Below are 23,332 nucleotides of genomic sequence, written 5' to 3' on the forward strand. Positions count from 1 at the left end.
AGCGGTGAATTAAACATTAAAATGGTGAATTAAACATTTGAGAGCAAAAACTGAATGCTACCCATATGGAAAAATCTTACAAAATGATGAATTAGACGGATATTAACAAGAATTTAACGGAAAATACTATGGCAGTTAGATAGTGTATAAGTTGGATGCTACCATATGGAATTTTCCATAAAATAAATTGCTTTCTAATTTCTACTTGGTGCAAATAGAGGAACCAAAATTGTCTTATTTTGCTTGTTGCTATTCTATTTTTTGAGGAAAAATTGTCCAAAATAATCCTGCCTACTATCAATTTGTTGTGGATAATCCCTACTATTGATTATTTCTAAATAATCCAACCTTTGTAAATTGTTTGCTGACAGCATCCCTTTTTACATTTTAATCGGTTACTGTCAGTACCTACTAGCCGTTACACTCACTTCTTCTTCCCCCTTATGTTTCTTCGTTGGTCTTACCTTACTTCTCTTTGGTGGTAGATACCTATAATAGCCGGTTAAAATGTGGAAAGGGATGTTGTCAGGAAATAATATACAAAGGTTGGATTATTTAGAAATAATAATATGGATTATCCACAACAGATAAACAATAAGTGGGATTATTTAGGACAATTTTTTTTATGGAGTAGGTTAGACTGATTGCGAATTTGTAGGATAGTAAAATTTTAAAAGAAATTTAGAGGAGTGATAGTTTAAATTTTAAATAATTTGAGTAATATATTTCGATTTAAATATAAGGAAAATTTTTTATGTCTAATTTGATTACATTGTTCTAATTATAATTTGTTACCCTACTAAATTAAAGAAAAGTTTACATGAGAGTAACGAGATACATTTGATGAAACATTAATAAGAACATTCTATTTTTTCATATACTAGAAATAAAGTTTCATGGTTATAAAAATCGTAGCAAAAACAACTAAAAAGTTATTGAAAATTAATAAAAAGATAAATAAATTCATATTTTTTTTTATTTTTTTCTTTGTTTAACCCATAACTACCTCTCCATGCATTTAGCCAGTCCTTGCTGGACCCTAACCCATAGCCGTATACATGAATTAAAGTTGAGGGAAAAGGGGCGGGGTTAAGGGATGGGATACGAAGAGGGACGGGTAGTATTGTAGCCGAGTCAAGGAAAGGAGGGCAGTTTTAGCCATTTAGGGGGCGGGGCAAGGGGAAGGAAGGATGTTGGAACTTCGGATTGAATTTTTTTAATTAATAAAATTTTAATCATAAAACTAAAAGAAAATAAAAAATTATAAAAATGCTCAAAGTTCATGGAATTTTGTTGGTTTTTATAAAGTTGGAATTTTATTACCACCAAATGGAAAAATATCAAATTAAGCATTATTATTGTTAGCATTTTGTTAAAAACCTTATTGCTATCGTATAGAATTTTCTATAGTTAAAAACACTTTTACATGTTTAATAAATACAAAAAACATAAAGAATAAGCAATATTACTAACCCAGTATTACTATGTCTATTTGAGAATGCTTTTAATATGATATTTTCTCTCACAATATATTATTATCAATAATGATTTAAAAAAAAATTATTATCAGTTACAATCTCAAAACTCAAAAGGACATAGGGGTGCCCTGAACTCCAAAATATGACTATGGTTGTTTTATCCTACTCTTTTGGCTCTAAATGAAAAAGAATCCCTTTTGTTTATAAAGATATTAGAAGAATGCAAAAAAGCACCTACTTGGGCACTACACATTGATCAAGACTTTTAGGAGGTCCATGGTCGATTATTCAAATCATTGAGGTTTTTAAATGCTTCACTAATTTAATGAGACAGAAGGAGTAATTGTTAATGCTAAAAAAGTTTTCAAAATAAAAATATAGTAGAAACAAGACAGGTGTATATTATAACAACTAGTCTTCTAATATGAGATCGTCTCATTATGAAACGAGTCTATATAATTAGCTAAATTTTCTACTAGTTACTTTTTATAAGTAATTACTCTAAAACTATAAAAGTCATCATTCATCTCATACCCAGTATATTCCGCTAATAGAAATCTAAGACTATAAAAGTAATTGCATTAAATTAGGATTATAAGTAATCACTTTGAAACCGTAAATATATATTAGATCAGCTCAATAAAAATAATTCCAGTGTGAAACTGTATTATTTGAAAATTTGTGATATTATAAAGATAATTGAAGCACTAGATAAAGAATGGTTCTTAAAATAGAGGGATATTGCCATATTGGATAGTATGGATACTGAGAAGTAGGGCCATGAATACGAGGGAGCTGTGACTTGTGAGCAGAGTATGCAAAATATGAGATGTCCAAATTAGAAGCGGATCAAAAATTAAAATTTCTTTTAAAGTTTTGTATAGTTTAAAAATTTATGATTTTTTAAGTAATACAATACCTTTAAACACTTAACATACACTGTAATTTAATAATATGTGTAGAAGAATAAGAAGGATGTGCTTTCCTTTTAACATAAAGTCTACAAGTAGTCTAGTTTATGTCTATGCTTTGTTGGTCGGTCCCACGCGTTTTCCTCCTTTGATGCTCCTATTTTCAAAATAAGACAAAAGGTAAGACCCAAATCTTGTACGAGACCGTAGACGGGTTAACGCCCGCTTTGCTTATTTTCGGGTCTTAGACGAGATTATGAATTTAAGCCCTTTTATATATAATCATAAATTGTTAATTTTTTCTCTTTGTTTTGTAACTTTTAATTACTTGAATCTGAATGGACATAAAGAATTACCTACAACGGCCTTAAAAGTTGAACTAGCATTTAAACTTACATACTTTCATGGATTCCTTCGCCAAAGAACTCTACTAACTCTTCCATTTTAGGCCATTTTAACTATAAAAAAATTATCTCATGAAATAGCCAACTCAACAAAATTACACAATAATAATACCTAGCTTAAAGACAATAAGACAATTACCTAGAATATGTAACTCATTGTTTTATTCGAGAAGCTATATTTAATCTCAAGAAAATAACTTTCTTCTCAAAAAATTTCCTGTATTTTACATTTCCATTACTTCCTTTATAGTTTTCTTGCACACACATTTATCATTAACTTCTCATGAGTATTATACTATTAACTAAAAGAATTGAAAAATTGTATGTAGCACCTTTACAATGATTTGTCATATGAAATAATCAAATTAATAATTGTTATATTTATCAAACTAAATAAGGTAAAGTTTATTTTATTTCATTAAGCTAAAATAAATCCACCAAATCGTACTATTAACTAAAAGAATTGAAAATTTTCGTATGGCATCTTTAAAATGATTTTCCACATAGAATAATCAAATTAATTAATTGCTATATTTATTAAACTAAATAAGATAAAGTTGATTTTATTTTATTAAACTAAAATAAATCCACCAATCATCATACTAATACCTAAAAGAACTGAAAATTCCACGTGGCATCCTTCTAAAAATTTGTTACATGGAATATTCAAATTAATTAATCATTATTTTATTAAACTAAATTGAGTAAATTAATAAATCGCATTTGATCTTGACTAATATCTCTACCATTAAATTATCTTTGACTATCATTAAGCGGTGGAAATACCACAAAGAGAAAGTATAACTATTAAAAAAGCATTTTTTGTAATTGGCACATGTTTTGTTAACCCCTTATAAGAATCATATTCTAACTTTTATCCGGAGAATATCCAACAATAGTTTCTATTGAATGAATAATAGATCGGAACCCTAAAAACAATAATGCTTTTGAATAAGCATGAGCAATCAAAATATATATATATATATATATATATATATATATATATATATATATATATATATATATATATGTATATATATATATATATATATATGTATATATATATATATATGTATATATATATATATATATGTATATATATATATATATATATGTATATATATATATATATGTATATATATATATATATATATTCGGAGAATATCTAACAATAGTTTCCATGGAATGAATAATAGAACCGGACTCTAAAAACAATAATGCTTTTGAATAAGCATGAGTAATGAATATATATATATATATATATATATATATATATATATATATATATATATATATATGTATATATATATATATATGTATATATATATATATATATGTATGTATATATATATATATATGTATGTATATATATATATATATATATGTATATATATATATATATATGTATGTATATATATATATATATGTATATATATATATATGTATGTATATATATATATATGTATATATATATATATGTATATATATATCTATATATATACATATATATATATATATATATATATATATATATATATATATATATATATGTATGTATATATATATATATGTATATATATATATATGTATATATATATCTATATATATACATATATATATATATATATATATATATATATATATATATATATATATATATATATGTATGTATATATATATATATGTATATATATATATATGTATATATATATCTATATATATACATATATATATATATATATATATATATATATATATATATGTATGTATATATATATATATGTATATATATATATATGTATATATATATCTATATATATACATATATATATATATATATATATATATATATATATATATATATATATATATATATATATACATATATATATATATATATACATACATATATATATACATATATATATATATATATATATATATATATACATATATATATACATATATATATATATATATATATACATATATATATATATACATATATATATATACATATATATATATATATACATATATATATATATATATATATATATATATATATACATATATATATATATATACACACACACATATATATATATATATATACATATATATATATATATATATATATATATATATATATATATATATATATATATATATACATATATATATATATACATACATATATATATATATACATACATATATATATATATATACATACATATATATATATATACATATATATATATATATACATACATATACATATATATATATATATATATATATATATATATGTATATATATATATATATGTATATCATATATATATATATATATATATATATATATATATATATATATATATATATACTACATCATATATTGTTGATGATATCTAAAATTACAATGTTAATTTATACATATAGCTGTCAAAATTGAGTGTTTTTACAGCATAATATCTCTGGCTTTATTTTTTTAAAAATATATATTTATATATGTCAATACTTAAAAAATCGTGCATTGCACGGGTTTTACACTAGTTTTCTATAATTCTAAAAGAAGCCATTTTTCTTACCATAATTATACTTCTAATGTTTGAGCCTTGGGGGGTGGTTTTTCTCGCCCACCCTTAGGGCTGATTTTGAGACGGGTTCATACAATTAGTTTATTTCTCTAACCGATCACATTCGAATTGTAAGTGATCATTTTAATGTTATACATGATAACTTTGAAATTATAAAAGTGATCACTTTAAAGTGTAAGTGATCATTATGATATTGTCTCATTTGAGAACTTGTGAAGGAGAGATAATAAGATATGTCTTAAAAGTGAGTAATAAAGTGAGATTTATAGGAAAGTGAAAGAAATAGATAAGTGGTGTGAAAGGATAATTTAAATGTGTGGATGAAAATATATATCGTGTCTGTTGTACCACAGACTAAGTCGTGCCATGAATAGCATCGTGAAATTTCGTGTCATGATGTTAGGTCATCCAAAAATAAGGCCTACGCATGACCCAGGCCCACATGCCATCGTGTCCTGCCTTGATCCATGTATAAGTTCACTAATTTTTGGATTTTTGTTATTGCTTATAGTCCCTATGAGCGAGATACACTAGATATGATGATGATACTTTTATGTTTAGACTACTTCGAATTACATATAGTAAATGATTATATTACATACATGTATTATTTATTTATTTATTTAAACGCTTGTCTATTTGTATTATTTATTTATTTAGATGATATATATTTGTAATCTGTGTAATAATAATTTTTATATGTTGTGTCACGTGTTGTGTTGACTAAGCCAATCCGTGTGACTCTCTCGTGCCATATGCCATTTCAATATTTCTTGATAGTTTTCAATTTCTGTCTGTGGCTCACCCACAATATTTGTAATTTGTGTAATAATAATTTTAATATACAAATTTTTTTGGATTATAGACGTTTAACAATTGTTGATGTTTCTCGCATTTTGACATTTATAATTTCTTACATCACAAACACTTAAAATTTGATTATGATCTTTTTTAACGAAATTGAAATCACGAGCTTATGGACGTGGAGAGATATCGTAGATAAACATTATGTTTGGATGGAAGGAAATTAAGGGAAAAAATTTAGAAGGATTAGAGATTTCTTGTTTGGATAACAAAATGAGAGGGAAGTGATTTAAGGGATTGGATGAATAATATTTGTTAATGTATTAATCTTTCTAAAGTTGGAAAGATTTGAAGGAAAAATTTCTGCTTTTCTTTTTTCCTTTTCTTTCCCTTTCCTTCCCTACTAAACAAACAAAAATTGTTTTCCTTCCATTTCTCTTCTCTTTCTTTCCTTCTGCTCCCTTCTCCTTATTTTCTTTCTTTTCTATCCAAAATTATTATCTAAATATAGCGAAAATGTCTTCCAAACTTGTTATTTGACACAAGTCGTACAAGTACTTTTCTTACATTTATTCCCTTAAAATGTCCAAATACAATACATTTTGTTCGAGTCAACTTTAAGTTGAATCAAAAATTAACAAATTAAAAATTTCTCACCATTTTTATTACTCTTAAAATTTGGTTATAGATTTATAGGTTACTGAAATTGTTCATCGTCACGCAATACAAGAATACGTAGATAGAAGTATACAAACATGTAGCACTCTTTCAGTCTTTTTATTTTTGCCACAATAAAGAAATTTTATTTTATTACTCCTGAAAAAATAAGATTACAAAAATTGATGGAAAATAATGTGCAAATGAAAATTAGAAGGATATTGAGTTTATGGAGAGTTTAGTATAAAGAATGGATTGACGGCTCTCCCTCCTCTCTCTCTCTCTCTTTTTCCTCGAAATCATGATGGGTATCAGTTCGATTAGTACAATCAATAGAATTAAACTTATTTTTATTTTAAAGTCACATTAAATCTAAAAATCTCTTTGATAGAGGTTGTATCAAACAGGGATGTAATAGAAGGAAGACTTTAGTGTTAGATCTCCTTTATAATGATCGTGACTTAATCTATATAGAAAATCTTTATGTATTTGATCGATTGTTATTCTGTTGTGGATGTCGTATGACATTTTTATCAATGAATTAGGGTCTTTTTAGAAAAAGTATAAAGATTGGATTTATGGACCAGATAACGAGTTACAAACGAGTCTTAAAATGACAGTATTTGTAGATGAACCTTGTGGTTGATTTCTTTTCGTTTCAACTTAGTAATAGTAATAGGTGTTCAATTCTCACTACCTACAAAAATAATTAATTTTTTTTTCTTATTTGTAAAAATTATTAAACAAAAAGAAAATAAAACTAAAATCAAACTAACAAAAATAATAATGAGTAGATCAAAAGACCTTTTAGATGAAACTGTATCAAATATCAATGTGATAAAAGAAATGCTTTAATGTCAAATCTCCTTAATAATAATCGTGAATTTTTCTATATAAAATTTATTTGATAAAACTTATTGTGTATTTGATCGAATTTTAGTCTTATAAAATAATATAAATATCATATGATATTTTTATAAATTTTTATGAATGAATTATTATATACCTTTAAAAAAAATAACATTAGTGGTTAGTCGCCAGTGTCACTACTAAAGTAGCTTAAGTCTTAAGAGTAAAAGTCAAAGTAATTAAGAAGCATACCGGTAATCAAGGCACCAAACATGGATGAAATGTTAGGAAAGGGACTTCTATAAAAGGAAACTTCATGTATCCACCAATTAAAGTGTCTTAGGGCCTACAACTACTTCATTAACAACTTTTAATCTTCTTCAATTTTAAACATTTTTCAAGTATTTCATTTCATCCTTTAAATTTATGTGAGATTATAAAGATTTTTCCTCCGTTTTAATATTTAGTTTTATTTGTTTTTGACATGAATCTTTGAAATTGGATATAATGAGTTAAAATAGTGAGATATTTAAACTTATGAGAAAATATAGAGACTAAAAGTAACGTAGACATTTATAAATAAAATTAAGGCAAACTCATTTAAACAAATTAAAATAAAAAATTAGACAGATCAAGTAGAAAAGATGAGTACTTTATTGATTTGTAGTAATAACATTAGAATCAAGTTGGATTAAATTTGTTTTCAAATCATATAAATCATATATAAATAGATTAAAAACCCCTTAATTTGAACCTCGCCCATTAAGTTAGCTAGTTGAAAATCGCAATCCTAATCTAATACTATGATCTTAACCTAACCCACTTAACCTCCGTAAAGTTTAATATTTACATTATAGGTTTTTAGCATTGACTATATCTTATTTTACAGTCCTTATTTTAAACTTTTAGTTCATGATTTATTTATTTTATATTTACTATGAAAAATAAAAAATCTTAAATAAATTGAGTTCAAGTCATACTGATTGACCTAATTCCCAATCAACTTTATTTTATAAAATAAGTTATATTTCTCTAGATTTATTAGCTTCAGACTCACTCGGTCTCATCAATTGCAAAAACTTTTTTTATTCTTTCTCGAGTCGAGTCGGGAGACTCTTTAGCCGCGCTATCCTTTATAGGTATGAGTTGTTGCCGTCCTTCCCCCCAGACCCTTGCCATAGTTTTCTATGAGCGGGATACACTGGGAATGATGACGATGATGATATTTATCTAGATTTATATTAGTTTTAAATTTTAACATTAATATAAACAATTTAATAAACAAATCAGATTAAATCGTCCTATTTTCTTAATCAGATCAAAAATCTCAAACCAAAACCACTTATTTCAAATTAAGTTCAGATCAAATTAGCAAATTAAGTTAGCTTTTATCATACCCAAATATAATAAGATTCTGATTCTAAAGACGCTACCAAAGGCAATTTCAATTTTTCATTAAGCTTTCCAATTTTTCACATTTTTCGCAACATTTACAAAGAAAACCGGACATAATTTAATGATGTCCGAAAAAGATTGAAAAGTTTAGAGCGAGAGCATGTCGTAGGCTAGAGCTTTAATAGCCTAACGCACTCGAGTTTTACATTTACAATTCGTTCGAGTGCCCTCACCCTAAATCATCAAAGATTGATAAACTAATAACATATTTAGAAGCAAGCTTGCAAGCCAAGAACTTGGTTCCGAAATCTAAATGTCGCTTAATCATATGTAGCTAGCGGAGTACCTCTAGCTTCATCGGAGTAAAATTATCTCGATTCAAATGATAATGGGTTGATCTCGACTATCTTGATATTTCAACCCTGAAACCGGAAAGGCATGTATACAGTTAGCGAATCTTCGAGTGCAATCAATCCGTTGCTAGCAAACATATCTTCGAAGAACAACAAAAGAAAGCAAATCATTCGGGCAGTTCAATGTAAGAAACTGACCTGTCGCCTCCTCCTAGTATACAGAATATACCATGAACGGCCCAGAACATAGCATGGGAGAAGAAGACCAGCAAGTTGAAGAAACGAAACTTCAAACTGCATAGTATATTCATACGACAAATTGTTAAACTCCATTTTTCTTTGTTTACGGAGATTAACCACCATTTTACGAACACATAAATTTAGATACATTCTTGCAAGTAACTTAGAACTTATGCGGATCACTTTAGACACTAATAGCGGTACAAAAAATTTCGCAACCAATGCCTATAATTATCCGACCTGGCCCAACCCGACCCGTTAAAATGTAACCCGACCTTCACCCGGGTCAACCAGCACCGTGAAACACCTCTAGACACTATGTAACTTGAATTGAAGATACTTCCACCATTCATTTAAGTTACCCTCGAATACTTTAAAAATGTCCTTACGAGTTTACCACTTTAGGTAAATGGGACGAAGGGGCTGCAATTCCCATCCGGTCCATCAACTTGATTTCAAGGGGGGCACGACAATTACTAGCTGACGACTTTGCCAAGTTGTGGCCAGAAAAAAGAAAAAACGATCATGATTCATAAATGACGACAATTGACAATATTGGCTAGACAGACTTACATGGAAAAATGTCATATACCCCTGCATCAGCCCGAAATCTCTTGTAATCATCAGTACTTGATGGATTAGCAAGATGAACATCAACTGAAAAAACGCAAATGAAGAATGAATCAAGCTTAAATGTCGAGAACATTCGGTTAAATTTAGGTAACAACTATATTTATCGGGACATACAACAACAGCTATTGATCGTAGATATGTGACATTGCCATCGTTTGCAACAGCATAGTCGTCGTACTCTGATTCGAGTAATTGACGCTCAGCAGCAGCTAGCGCTAAAAGATGATGATCATGGATATCGAAATGATGAGTCCAAGCTTGACTGCAAAAAAAATTATCGACCAATCATGTAAAAAATCGATGCATCATGTTAAAGATTCTCGAATAGCACAAGAACGACGTATTTTATGAGAAAGTGAAGTATAGTTTAAAGGCTCATCCTATTGCGGGCAAATCATACTGCAACGCAAATGCTTGAAAAGATGCAAAATCGAGAATTGGAGATGCACACTAGAGTTTACGAGATTCCTATGTTTGATTTGTCAAAAATAAGCAACTCTTATAGAAGAGGATACCCAAAATAGAAAGTTCTTAAAAGAGTAATTTGCTGACAGACTTCAGTACAAAGGAGTTTTCTCCTAGCACATCTCATGGGTCAAGGGGTCCAAACTTGCACTAGCGAACACCTAAGATCCTAAACGATTAGAAAAATATACACGAACCTTAAACCACCAATATATACTCGCAACTTTACCATCAAATGGCTTTGTACAAATGAGCCCCATTTCAAACATTCACTTAATTGACACTAACCAAGAGAATATGACCCGAGAGAACTTTTACTACAATGAAAGCATTCATCGCAACCTAAAAGTTGACAATGGCAAAAGCTACTCTACCCATGACCACGGAAAAACCACATAAGTCCACATTACCTAAAGCTATCCCTCATTCAAATTGATTTTAGGATGGAACCTTATCGGGTTTATGTGCAGTCAACTCTTCTCTTATGCGGGTCTTATTGTATATAAGCGCAATAACAAATGTATCAGATGCTATTTGGTAAAAGTCCCTAAAATAATTCCAATACCTGATATCAACTGCTGTAACGTCTGGCTCGGATCTTGGTGGGAGTGAATAGTTCGGTGTAAACACCTGCAGCACAAGGGCCAGAACATACATTTTAGTCGAAAATTCAATTGTAGTAGTCCTAGTAAGTCGGCACAATCAGGAAACCGAACCTGATTACAAATCTCACAGGTGATATCCCCCTTTTTGTTGCACCATTTCTGAATGCACTTTCTATGAGCAAACTGTTAAACATTGAACATTACAGTTAATAACATAATATTGATAGGAAAAAGACTATACACTCGGAAATAGACATGAAAACACACACATTACATTTGGACTTTAACAATATTTTCGGAGGAAGAAAGTTTAATGACTTGGTAAAAGAAAAGACACAAAAAGAAAGGGTGATTTTCATTCCATATCTTAACACCAGTATTTCCCAAGTAAAGTCGAATACTAATGTGAATCCTATTTACAAATGACAAACACCTACAAAGTAACAAATTTTAGGTTTCTTCTTTGCTTTAATTCATTAAATTGGTATAGTTATCCTTCATTCACACCAAATAATGACTAAGATACTCATGTTACACAATATATCACAAATTCTCAAGCGACAGTCTCACAGTGAGACCATTTCTATTGGGCTAACCACTTACAGTTTTAAAGTGATTAGTTTTAGAGCAATTACCTATATAGCTTCACATAGAAGCTAGAGTAATTATGTAGGCTTGTCTTATGGTGAGACGGTCTCATACAAAACTTTTTGCACAACATATAGCTTCACAGAGAAGCTAGAGTAATTAAGGGTCGAAAACAAGGCCCAATAGGGCCCGGCCCATGGCCTATTCCACATCATGACATCCAAATATTATGCTAGTGTTGTGGAAAAAAGTCATGATGATCTAAAACGAATAAATAAGTCATCAAGACCTCAAAGTAAGCACAAGCAAATGATTGCATTTTGTTTTTCCAAGGGATATTAATACTTATATCTCTAAGAGACTAATACAAAATACTTCATTAAGAAGCTAAGAGTATGCCTTAAGATGTCATTAAAAAGCTAATCCATGATAAACCCACATCATAGCAATTAATCATCAAGGAGTAAGCTTGCAATCTAAGCTAAAACTTGATAAATAATCTAGTTGAAAGAATACTTAGGAACATAAATTAATGGTTAAACTTTTTAAGCAGGTTAAAAACTTGAAAATATGCCAATAATACTAGTTAAAAATTTACTCCTACTTAGAAAAATAAGGATACATTGTGTGCCATATCAGTTTGCTACACTTAACATTTTGGATTATTGCTTTAATTATGTAACATTTCTATTTTAAGTAATCCTACACTACTTTTTTATCACATCTACAAAATCATATTTTTTATCTCTTTCATATATTTCTTTCACCTAATTCTTTAAATGTCTTGAAATCCTAAAAAAGGAAAAAAAAAAAAAAAAAAAAAAAAAAAAAAAAAAAAGGAAATATAATCACTAAAGGAATTATAATCAATTCAACAGCACTCCACATTAATAAAATTAAACATTTCTTTTAAAAAAATTCAAATTTAAACAAAATGTAAAACTAGTAATTTATGATATTCACCCCACAAATATCTTGGAATCTTAAAACCAGACTTTTCCTAATTCCTCTACTACTTTTTTCTTTTCATTTAGGAGAAATTTTTTGAATTAAAAGAAAGATGTGAGAAATTAATATTAGTGGAATAAATTAATTTTACAATAAAAATATTTTAAAAAATTAAGAACAAATTACAATAAATTTAAAAAAATAAAATCTTCTTACTTGACCAACACAATCCCACAAAAAAAAAAAAAGGCAAAACAAGCTAATAATATCATTTCCCAAATAAAGCAACAAAATCAAGGACACCATGAACTTTGAACTTCAAAAAACAATTACTGAAAAAATCATAAAATACCCAAATCACCAAACAACAGATAACTAAAAATAAAACATACCCAAAAATTCAAATCAAATTTCCCAAATTTAAGTAGCACAAAATAAAATAGAAAATATATAATTTTGCAGGAAAATTGAAAAAAAATAAAAGGGGGAAAAAGATGAAACCTTTAAAGTGCCATTACAAGCACAAGGAGATTCCAAGGAGTTATCATCATCTTCTTCTTGACAAATCCTACACTCTTTCATCTCTTTATGACCCAACAAAGAAGAAGAAGAAGAAGAAGGAGTAATAAAGTTATTATTATTATTATTATAATTATTATTATTATTATTATTATTATTAGTACTCAAAATATCTTGTTTTTCTGTAAGAATATTCTTGTCGTGATCAAGATTAATCCCAGAAACAGAATGCAAACAAGCTGAAGCAATGATGCGATCCACACAGACCATGAAATCATTCACCATTTTTGGTTTTAATGGAGAAAAACAGAGGAAGAGATAGAGAGAGAGTGAGAGAAAGGGCAGGAAAAGGAGAAAAATGATGAAGATTGGTTTATAATAATAATAATAATAATATAAAAATAATAATATAAAGAAAATTCATAATGTTTGGAAAAAAAAGCAAGTGGGTGGTTTAAGAGGCAGAAGTTACGAAAGTGGGCGGGTTTAAATTTGGACTTTTATTAATTTAATCAGAGGTGTTCATTCGGGTGATTGGTCGGTTTCGAACGGATGTCATACAGTTCAGTTGTATTTCGGATGCGTATTACAACGGGTCACACTCGAGTCGGGTTGGTTAGTCACGGTTCGGTTGAAGATCGGTTATTCGAGCTATTGGGTTAGCATCAGTTCGGCGTCGGTTGCAGTTCGTGTCGAGTTTCAATCGGTCTCGGGTTGTCATCGTTTAATAATTGGTTCGATTTTATCGGGTATTTTTCAAGTAGAATTCGGCGTCGAATTACGAATTACTAATTACTATCGATCGAGTCAGTATCAGATTAAGTTGTTAGTCATTTTTTAATCGATAAGGTTTCCTTTACTTAAAGCAAAATAATTAAAATGCAAATCAATTATTGATCATTATTACATTGTTACTTTTACTTGTTTGACCGAAAATTAAAATTATAAAGTTTTATCAATTTTCATCTAATTCGATTAAAAGTAGTTAAATAAACATTGACCATTGATCATTAACTCTAAATATATGAAACTATGCATTTATAAAATTTATTTTATTAAAATATTTATCACTTTATTAGAATAACGAATAAGATGATTGAATATGAGTCTATCATACTTCTATGTTAAAAATTGGTTCAGGTTTACAGCAGTTCGATCTAAACTTCATTCGGGTTAAGTCGGTTTTAGCATGATCGATTCGATTTCGAGCATGATTCGGGTCGGATATGATTCGGGTCGGTCATTATTAGGTTTGGGTAATCTCGATTAACGGTTATGTGTCAGTTACAAAAATCGGTTACAACTCGGGTTTAGTTTACCCATTTTAGGTTGTCAACCGGTTCGGGAGTAACTTCGGGTCGGGTAATATCGGTTCGATAAACCTAAAAAAGGAACACGTTTTCGGATCGGTTTACTTTGAGTTTCGGTTCGGATTTTCGGGTCGGGCCACTTTTGAACAACTCTAAATTTAATATAGTAATCCTTTCGTTTTGATATGTTTTAATCTTGTTAGATTCGTCTCAATATACACTTTTTAAATATCAATTTTTTAGAATTTTTAAAAACTCATAATTAAAATTATTTGATTTAAAGTTTACATTGGGATTTGAAAAAAAAGTAAATGAGAGGGAATAATTTTTTTGAAATTGATTAAATAAATACTTCTATGTATTAAAATTAAATGGTTTATTAAAGATCTTTAGTGGCAATCTAATTAGTAAATGGGCTAATCTAATTATATAGTTATGTATTGTTAGACAGTTTTATACAGGATGAGTTGTTTATCGTTTATTACCAAATGACAATTGAAAACAAGTTTCTTTGCTTTTATTTTATTACTCCCTCCTATTCAGCTTAGGAGTCCCATTTGACTTTTTACGGATTTTAAGGAAAGTCAAGATGGGACCCTAAGGGTAGGAAAGAGAGTGGTATTATGGGTTTTTAATTGTAAGGACAGAAATCAACAGGAGAAACAGAAATCAGCATATGAACAACAGAACAACAACTAACAAAATTTTTTGGGACACACAGTAAAGCAACAACAGCACAGAACAGCAGCCAACACAACCTTAACCAACACAGCAACATGTTTCAAATGTAAATTCCTTTTGACTTTGGACATATTTTTGGGATCTTTAACATGGGATGTTTCAGATGCAAACAACAAAAATTTTATGTTGTTTTCAATGAAACATTTGTATTCAAATATACATTAATGAAAAAATTGGTTGTTTTAGTACTCTCAGGTATACTTATTTTATTTTTTTGAAATCATTAAGTGGAACATCGAACATCTTTGTGCATACAACGTTGGAAAACAATCCAAACTCCCTTTGTTCGATTTTATGGTGGCTAAAAAATGCTCTCACTTACAGATCACACATCAATGAAATAAAATGCGTACAAAAACGTTTAAATTAAAAATCATCATCAGTCAAAATCAACATGCACCAACAGGAACAGAAACTCACTTGAGAAAAGACCAAGCTTATCAAGCCAATCTTCTTCTTCACAATCAGTATTCGAAAAAACAGCATCTATGGAAGAATATTCACGATCATGATACATATCAAGCTCAGGTGTGTAAATGGGTTCACCTTCAGAGTCAAGTTCTCTTCCCCACTTAGGATCAGTCTCAACAGAAGTTGAGTCATCATAGTAATCAAAAGACTCTTCCTCAAACGATTTCAGTCCATATCTAGGGTTTCCATCATCGAACCCCTTAAACTCTATCTTAGAAGGCGATTTGTAAGGAGATTTGGGAATTCTCAGAAGTATAGAAGTACGCGAGTTAGGGTTTTCATGGGTGAGTTGATTGTCGAGTTAGGGTTCTTCAGGGGGATTTAAAAGGCAAATTGGAGTTTGCCATGAGAACAACACGAATGAAATTAAGGAATAAGGTGAAGCTTCAACCCAGATCTAGGGTTATCAGAGAACAACACGAAAAAAACTAAGGAAGACGGTGAAGCTTCAACCTAGATTTAGGGTTATCAGAGAACAACACGAAAGAAATTAAGGAATATAGTGAAGCTTCAACCCATAATTAGGGTTATCAGAGAACAACACGAAAGAAATTAAGGAAGAAGGTGAAGCTTCAACCCAGAATTAGGGTTATCAGAGAACAACACAAAAGAACTTGAGGAAGAAGGTGAAGCTTCAACCCAGAATATACGAAAACGGCAAGGGAAATGGGGATGGGTAGGGTTTTAGGGTTAAAATGGGAGGGAGTGTTTAAATGGGTGTGTATGTTAATTAGGATTTAGATATGTTGATTAATTAAAAAGGAGGAAAATTTGTATGGGTAATGGAGGGTATAATTGAAAATAGAATAAAAAAACTAAGGGCATAAAAGTAAAAAATGCATACCAAAAATAGAAATGGGACAATTAAGGTGACTTGACCATAAAAGGAAATGGGACACATAAGCTGAATAGGAGGGAGTATTAGTATTGATAAAGTTGAGTACCTTGAAGTCTTTTATATCTTACTCTAGCTAAGAACCACTTAATGGGTGTTAAAGTGGAAAGTTGTTGTACTTTCTTTGTTTCTTTATAATTCTACTTGTTGTATTTTACTTTATAACGCAATTTAATGTGTTGTTTGTTCATCTATATTCCGAGTTATGCATAACTAAACATTCTAAAATTTTGATACTCCTTATGAAAATATACTATTGAACAATTCAAACAATAACGCACCTGATTATATTTTTCTTATATATTATCTACAGTATATAAAATGAGTTCAAAGATAAAATTAAAATAATTAAAATAATAAGAGTTTATTGGAGAGTGGGGGAAAATATCTAGGAATGCTGCGATTGGTATGAAGTGTGGTGTAACAACTACCCGTAAAAGCTGAACTGTTGCTCCTCTTGCTTTTGACCACTTGCCATTTACAAGACCATTTTGGTGCCTATTTTTCAAACCGCTACCATATCGTCTTTCAATAATACTTCCACAATGCGCCTATTAAATTATCTAAAAAAAATATATAATACAATATTAAATATGAAAACAACGAGTTATTTTTTTAGATACCGTTTTCGGTAAAATGACCGAAATTTATATGCAAATAATTATATTAATGGGATTATTTAGTTCATGTTAAAATAATTTAGAAAAATTTAGGATTTTAATTAAATATAAAAATATCTAAACTAAAGAATTAAAAATTAAAAATATCTAAGATAATATAATGGAAGATCCTAGAAAAAGTAATTAAAAAATAAAAATATCTAAGATATTTTAGTAAACTTGTAACTAAACTCAACACTATAAATATCCATTGATGTAATCAATTTTTAGGCAATGAAGAACAATATTCATTCTACATATTCACTCATCTTCCTCTCCAAATAAATCGATTCACTATTTTACCATCTAAATTTTCCTACAGTTCTATGAAGAGCGTCTCACAACAATATCGAATATGCGTAAAAATAACAGTATCTCGTATTTAACTCACTAGTCTCATTTAGTTTTTCATATTTGTCAAAACAATATCTTGACCCTAATATCTCTATTTGTCCTTAATTTAAAATTATAAAAAAATTATTATTAATAATTATTGTAGAGATGAATCAAACAAAATCTCACATGACTTGTTTTAACTTATATATTAAGCAAAAAAATACAAATTAAAAGTGATAAGTGAATAGTGATAAAATATAAATGAAATTAATGGATAGAATAGAAGAGAGTAATTTTATATAATTATAAATTATAACTTATATTATTTGATTTATTTTCTCATAAGTTTATTTAATTATATCTGTTATTTTCGTACGTCCAATATGAAAGATGATGCAATCCTAATGGACAAAGGTATTACTTATTAGGAGTACCAAATAACATAGACATCATCATACGAAAGCATGACAGTTTGCATGTCCTACAATTAGCGGTGTATAACTTCAAATCTTGATAACATCATAACAATAATAAGCTATAATTATATTCTAAAACAATATTTAATTTTTATTATTTTTTCAATCACCATGAAATTATCATATTTTTTATTTTTAGTCCGTTTATTAAATTTTATGAGAGTATTATTTTTATTATAAGTAATGTCTTCATTATTTTTAAATTTTATCTTTACATTTTCTTTTTTTTTATTTCTAATATTACTTATATAATTTAGTGATTCTTATTAAATTGGTAACATATTATGTTATTATTAGTAATATAAAATTGTATTGTCAACGAAGCCATTTAGGAGCTATCAATTCATTGCGTATTAAGGAAAGAAAAAAAAAAGGTTCCAAGTTGTGGTTAGAATAACAATAATTGCAAGTGTGGATAAGAGAGAACAACTTGGATAATGTTAAGATAATGATGTCTTGGGCCATCTAACAATGTGGCATGATACTTCATGTGCTATGTGTACCATATAACTAATGTGAAAATTATATTTTTGGATATTAATAATTATTCTCTATCATTTTAAGGAATAATATTTTTCAAGTTAATCCTTTGGTTAAATGAGACAAAAAATTAATGAAATAAGTATGTTTAAGATGAAGAGAAATAATCAAAATTCAGGATAAAATTAAAGGAAAAGTGTAGAATATTTGTAAGATAAATAAATAAATAAAATAAGCTGAAATAAAAAGTGAACAAATTCTTTAAAAGTGTAACAAAATCAACAAGTGAGAGCGCATATCTTGATTGATATAAGGTTTTATTGGTGAACTGCTGATATTTGATAGTTGGTAACTGATTTGAGTAACTGGTTCGATCAACTGATTCTGAAAACGCTGCTAGGAGGTGCTTATTAAAAAATATTTTATAATAACAAATTGTTTCAACCACCTAATTTACCAAGTGCTATTATCAGATGATTTGATAACTTAACTATCAACGTGTCAAAATAAGCTCAATTGTCAAATAAACACAACATTTCTATACAAATGCAATTAGCAAATAGTAATAGTGTTTTGGTAATTGAATTTTAACTGTGTTAGATATTGTTGTGGCTCTTTTAACATATGAAAAAATTGCATTAACATTTTGATCGAGTCTTACCACCTTTCGCAAGAGGTAAGTTCAAATTCTACCTAATATTTTCCTTTTATAACTTATTCTGTAGTAAAAAAAATTATCCTTTAAAAATATTTACATTGAAAAGAAGATTAAATTGTGAATTATAGCCTTAAAGTAAAAGTATTTGTGAACTACAAATCTGCAACAAGTCAACAACCTAAGTTTTTTTCAATTTACCCCTACCAAATATCTATGTCCACAGCGTTCAGACAAATTCTCTGGATTTCGACCACTTAACTTAAAATTGGCTTAAATGCTATAGACATTGAAATATTGACGACTATAATTTGCAAAACTAATATTATAATTGTAATTTACAAATTGTATAAATTTTAAAAATATAATTTGCAAATTAGTATAAAATAAAGTGCAAATCATCATGTTATACTATATGGTTGATTATTATACATGGCGTTTTTTTAATGATCTTCTATCATTGATTTGTATTCTTTGCAATTATACAACTAGTTAGGCTTTTGAGCATCTTGAGATTGTAGTATTTTATTTGGTAGGTTGTCTTTATCATATGAATATAAACAACATAATTTATGATTCTCATAATAGAAAAGAATATTTATTATTACTTGGATGGATTCCACATTATGAACTATTCTCACATTTTGTGTTATCTCAAGCTTTATCCATTGCCAAGCCAAGATGAGGAACTCTTTTATTTTTAATAATAATAAGGTATGTAGCATGAATCATACTTTCGTTTAGTGTTACCACTTTGGGGAAGCTAGGGTTGGTCTACAATCTATATAGATTATAATATTTTATTAAAAAATTTAGATTTATTATTAAAACTAGAGAATATTTTAGGATAACCGAGATTTTATTTATGTAATATTGTTGTGATGGGTGACTTAGGTTTTTACAAAAATATGATTTAGTGGTGCTAAGTTTGGACTAATCTATCTATTTGGAGTTATGAAGCAAGAACGAGATTACTTGTATAATTAATGTTTATCTTAATCAAGTGGGCGTGATTGAGTATATAACATTTTATTGAGCATTAATTATAAAATTAAGGTAGATGACTTGAATGTTTTAATTATTTTCCTAAAGATAATATTTTAATATTAAATGAGTTTATGCCTATGAAAATTTATATTTAATTATAAGTGATTGTCTATTAATTTTATAGAATAATATTTTGTGTGATCATATGTAAGTTTTGAATAGAGGTGTTTAACGGGGCGGGTCGATCCAACGGGTCAAGGGTCGGGTAATATTTTAACGGGTTGTTAATGGGTCGGGTTAATAACGGGTTGTGTCGTTAACAGGCATTTGAGTAAGGGGTCAACGGGATCGGGCCGGATAATTATAGCCTTATAGGAATTGGTTATAAAAAATATTTTAATACTTTTTTTAAAAATATTTTTATATGATACTTCTATTATTATATACATAGTTAAATTGACCCAACAGGCCATAAAGGTTTAACATTATTGAAAGACTATTTCACTATGGTTTAATATCGTAAGGGCAAAGATGAAAAGCCGATTGTATTGAGCATGTCTCATTTCATGCTTTTGTCATTAGTGTTAAGAAATTTTGGACCTAATCCTATATATTAGTTATGACGAGTTTTGTCTAAAATAGGTCTTGCGTTATTATGTTTATTCCACAATGTTTATTTTTTGAAATGGTTTTATGGTTTGAAATCAAGAGTCAACAAAAATAATATTTTTTTAATGTTATCATAATTCGTTATTTTTATAGTTGTAGGTGTAGCCACTCAATGTCATTGAAATAATGAAATATTATTGTTGAAAGTTTTCCTAAAATAATGCCTAAATGAAAAATATTTCCCAATATACGTAAAAGGGAAAAATATTTCCCTGAATACTGTCCACGTAGGACAAGTGTGGAAATTTTTTTTTCTTTTTTTTAAAATAAAATCGCTACCTCGTGTGGCGGTTTGCTTAGGAATTCCAACAAAACCGTTACATGAAGTAGCGTTTTTGTAATACCCTAGATTTAGCTTGAAAAAGGATTGATAGACTAGTCATACCAACAAGGTGCATCTTCTTTTCTAGAGAGCCCATTTACTAAGAACTGCACAGTTAAGCGTGCTTGGTGGAGAGCAATCTTAGGATGCGTGACATCCTGAGAAGTTTTCCTGGGTGCGCACGAGTGAGGCTAAAGTGCGCTGGAGAGACTTATGTTGGTTTGTGGGGCTAGTCTACAGTCTCCAAGAGTAGTCACCAACGGTCCGAGGGGCCGGGGTGTTACAGTTTTGCAGTGGAATTTAAAAAAAAAAATTAAATTATAGTAAACTGCCATCTCAAGTGGTGGTTTTGCTCCTGTACAAAAACGCACCTGCTACCTCATTTCCCAATTCTTCCCATTTCTTTGCTGCTGCTGCCGGTTCTTCTTAAAAAAATATATTTTCTACACTCCTCATTTACTTCATATTCACAATTCCTCTCATTTAACTAAATCAATTAACTAAATTGCCATCTTCTCCTTCATTACTTGTTTATTATCATCCTCATTTAAGGTATGAATATAACCCTAAATTTTTTCAATTTGCAAATTGATTTTTTTTGTTCATCATTGTTGTCATTTGAACTTATAGTAGATTGATTCTTTGTAACATTGTATAGATTTCATCATTTAAGCTTACATTTTACACATTTGTAGTTGAATTTTATGATTTGTTATGTATGCATATAAAGTGTTCGATGAAATGCTACAATGAAAGTTTACTACTTTGTAGTGTTAGTGTTAGTTTAATGGATTTAGTATATATTCATGATATTGTTAGTTTTATATTTGAATTGACCTTCTAATAAGTGTTGTAATACTTTAATATTACACATTCTTGTATACACATTTATACTTCTCTTACACACAATCAACAATAAAGTTTATGTGAAATCACATGAAAAATATGCTTGTGTGTGCAGAATATGGATCATTATCCCGTTGTAGTGTATTGGGGTGGGGAAGTAAGTTATACGGGATCCGATATTATGTATAATGGAGGATTGAATGCAGTGATGTTTATCCATCGTCAAAATACGACTTTTGAGGTGTTTGTTAGCAAAGTCTATGATGTAATTGGTTGTGATCGCAACTCTTTTATATTAAAAATGGAGATGAAATATCCGGTGTCTGGGAAAAATGTGTTAGTCCCGGTTAAGAATGATGAAAGCATAAGTGCTCTTGCTTATGCGGCATCACAATCCCCAGGAACGGCATTGGAGGTTTATGTCGAAATGGTTGCAAATTTGGGTAATGAGAGGGAAGTCATGACTAGCATGGAACTTCCAGAATCAGGTCTTAGTGTACACCATGATACATTTATAGAAATTTTAACAAACCCAAATTACGTTAATGAGCACTTAGAAGAGTTTACTTCTCCAACTCACTCACGTGCCATTGGTTGTGGTGCAATGAACACCTTCTCTATGACTCACTTGGGTAGGCGTAATGCCAACGAGGTTGACTCTTTAGATCAGGAGGATGAGCATATTGATTCTAATTTAGAGGAGGATGATGAAAAAAGAGAAGCTCTAGATGCAGCGATTAGAGATGGTGCTCCATCTCAAGACTGGCTTAGAATTGATGAGGTTGATCAAAGATTGATTGATGATCTGAAATAATGACAACTCCATGACTGAAAATGGTGACTTTAGGATAAGGCAAGAGTTTAGCTCGTTAGACCACCTTAAGAAGAATGTTAAAGCATGGGCGATATCTAACAATAGAAACTTCTGTGTAATTGAGTCGGAGCCTTCAAAGTATGTTATCCAATGTACTAATGAGGAGGAGAAAGGTTGTGAATGGAGGATGCGAGCTATCATGACCGCCACTGGTTCATTT

At 28.9% G+C, this 23,332-nt stretch overlaps 1 protein-coding gene across 1 annotated transcript; it reads right to left on the minus strand.

The window, feature by feature from the left end:
- Nucleotides 1-9,134: 9,134 nt before the first annotated feature.
- Nucleotides 9,135-13,837, minus strand: LOC130825326 (uncharacterized). Its single transcript, XM_057690492.1, has 7 exons — nt 13,434-13,837; nt 11,508-11,579; nt 11,357-11,421; nt 10,441-10,588; nt 10,267-10,350; nt 9,652-9,747; nt 9,135-9,522 (listed from the first exon to the last, which is right to left on the minus strand). Exons 1-7 carry the CDS (start codon nt 13,734-13,736, stop codon nt 9,517-9,519), a joined length of 774 nt encoding a protein of 257 aa, XP_057546475.1. The 5' UTR covers nt 13,737-13,837; the 3' UTR covers nt 9,135-9,516.
- Between the last annotated feature and the right edge of the window lie 9,495 nt (nt 13,838-23,332).

Source organism: Amaranthus tricolor, chromosome 10 (genome assembly GCF_026212465.1).
Source record: "Amaranthus tricolor cultivar Red isolate AtriRed21 chromosome 10, ASM2621246v1, whole genome shotgun sequence".
Lineage (NCBI taxonomy): Eukaryota > Viridiplantae > Streptophyta > Magnoliopsida > Caryophyllales > Amaranthaceae > Amaranthus > Amaranthus tricolor.

Bases quoted from the DNA above. Each gene is read 5' to 3' on its own strand.
- LOC130825326 (XM_057690492.1), bottom strand. From the start codon at position 13,736: ATGGTGAATGATTTCATGGTCTGTGTGGATCGCATCATTGCTTCAGCT. The intron at 11,580-13,433 runs GTTTCATCTTTT...AATGTTTAACAG, and splicing joins CTTGTAATGGCACTTTAAAG to TTTGCTCATAGAAAGTGCAT. The intron at 10,589-11,356 runs GTATTGGAATTA...TTTTTTTTGCAG, and splicing joins GTTACAGCAGTTGATATCAG to TCAAGCTTGGACTCATCATT.